The sequence below is a fragment of the Priapulus caudatus genome, unplaced genomic scaffold (genome assembly GCF_000485595.1).
Source record: "Priapulus caudatus unplaced genomic scaffold, Priapulus_caudatus-5.0.1 Scaffold868, whole genome shotgun sequence".
Classification (NCBI taxonomy): Eukaryota; Metazoa; Priapulida; class Priapulimorpha; order Priapulimorphida; family Priapulidae; genus Priapulus; species Priapulus caudatus.
Window position 1 is genome coordinate 85,419 of NW_014577929.1, and position 1,753 is coordinate 87,171.

Consider the following 1,753-nt stretch of genomic DNA (forward strand, 5'->3'; position numbering starts at 1 on the left):
TTGTTGTTGTTAGTGTCGTCGTCGTCGTTGTTGTTGTTAGTGTCGTCATCGTCGTCGTTTCTTGCCGTATTCGTATTCGCGGGTATTTAGCGCAGCAGGTAATTATAATTATCTCTGTGTAATTACAGACTCGGGAGTTGCATCACTAATCAGCATTCTAACCGGAAATCCTTCGTCGAAATCCAGTAACTTTGGAGAGATCATTGTAAACGGAAACAGGTGTGTATAGGTACCGTAATGTACTGTACTGTACTGTACTGTACTGTACTGTACTGTACTGTACTGTACTGTACTGTACTGTACTGTACTGTACTGTACTGTACTGTACTGTACTGTACTGTACTCTACTCTACTCTACTCTACTGTACTCTACTCTGCTCTACTCTGCTCTACTTGTTTCCCCTCACCTTCCCTCACCTCACCTCACCTCACCTCACCTCACCTCACCACACCTCACCACACCTCACCACACCTCACCACACCACACCTCTACTTTCCAGGGTACGTCTGCGTGAACTGCGGAGCATGGTGGCGTACATGAGAAGCGATGACGCCCTGATTCCCTACCTCACCGTAGAACAGTTTCTCACGATGTACGCGCGTCTGAAGTACGCCAGCAATACGTCGATGCAGGAGAGGAAACGAACGGTGAGCTGCGCCAGGGGGCGCCTCTGACCGATCACTGCGCATGCGCGCGCATCGACGTCATCCCCAATCACGTGACGGAAAGTCCAGATTATTGCGGGCTGGGAGTAACGAGAGAGAAATAATTAGAGTTGATTAAGTAATCGAGTTATTAAGTGTGATTGGGAATCTCTCCTTTATTGATGACAGTTATCTCGGGTTCTCCGAGGTTTCTCCTTGTGGCGTTTTTGGTTTGTAATTAATTATAAATAATTAATTGCTTCTGCTCTTAGATCGACTATTTCTTGGAGAACGCGAGACTGCACCAGTTTCGCAAGCGTCTTATCGCATCGTTGGCTGTAGACCAGCGCAAGTTACTGCAGCTCGTCTGTCAGCTAATGCTAGACACAGGTAAAAACTCTATCGGTGACAGTCTAGAATCTAGATGCTTGTCTACTAGCTGGGTACGTCTACCAGCTAAGTAAACCCATGCAACTCTTATGTAATAGCAAATTCTAGTAGCTCGTAGAAAGGTGATATTTTGGGAGAGGAAATAGAGAGGACATATATAACGCAGCGGTGAGACAGAATAAAGAAACACTGGTGTCTTTCTTTAGTAATTGCATGGCGCCAGTTTTCCCTAGCGAATGTAACACAATTAATATTTAAGTCAGCCAATAGGTGGCGGTATGTGTGTCATAAATGACGCATGCAGCTGCATTTCCCCGCTTTTATCAAACGAATGAAATAGTATTTGATTAAAATTGTACTTTTAATTGAGAGAGTGAGGGTAACAGCCTTGGTTGTCATCGTGTGACGTCACTCTAATTAATTCACGCCTCGCGTCGTTAGATTTCATCGTACTTGAGGAGCCGACGTCAGGATTGGAACCTTCGTGGGCTCGCTTCGTCATCGAATATATGCAGGATTTCGTCGCTAGAGGGCGCATCGCAATCATGACGATCAATCAGCCGACGTTTGACATGTTCAAGTTCTTTACGAAAGGTGCGACAGCGATGGAAAATAATAATACTGCATGAAGTTTTCTGAGCAGTGCGTGCTCTCTCTCTCTCTCTCTCTCTCTCTCTCTCTCTCTCTCTCTCTCTCTCTCTCTCTCTCTCTCTCTCTC

The 1,753-nt window shown here is 45.6% G+C and overlaps 1 protein-coding gene across 1 annotated transcript in view; it reads left to right on the plus strand.

Annotated features, from left to right (window-relative positions):
• The window catches only part of LOC106814075 (ATP-binding cassette sub-family G member 8-like), a 19,536-nt gene that overhangs the window by 1,829 nt on the left and 15,954 nt on the right, over window positions 1-1,753 (plus strand). Inside the window, exons 3-6 of the mRNA XM_014818348.1 lie at window positions 129-219; window positions 501-648; window positions 918-1,035; window positions 1,477-1,629. Coding sequence (XP_014673834.1) covers window positions 129-219; window positions 501-648; window positions 918-1,035; window positions 1,477-1,629 — 510 coding nt within the window. The remainder of the gene's footprint in view (window positions 1-128; window positions 220-500; window positions 649-917; window positions 1,036-1,476; window positions 1,630-1,753) is intronic.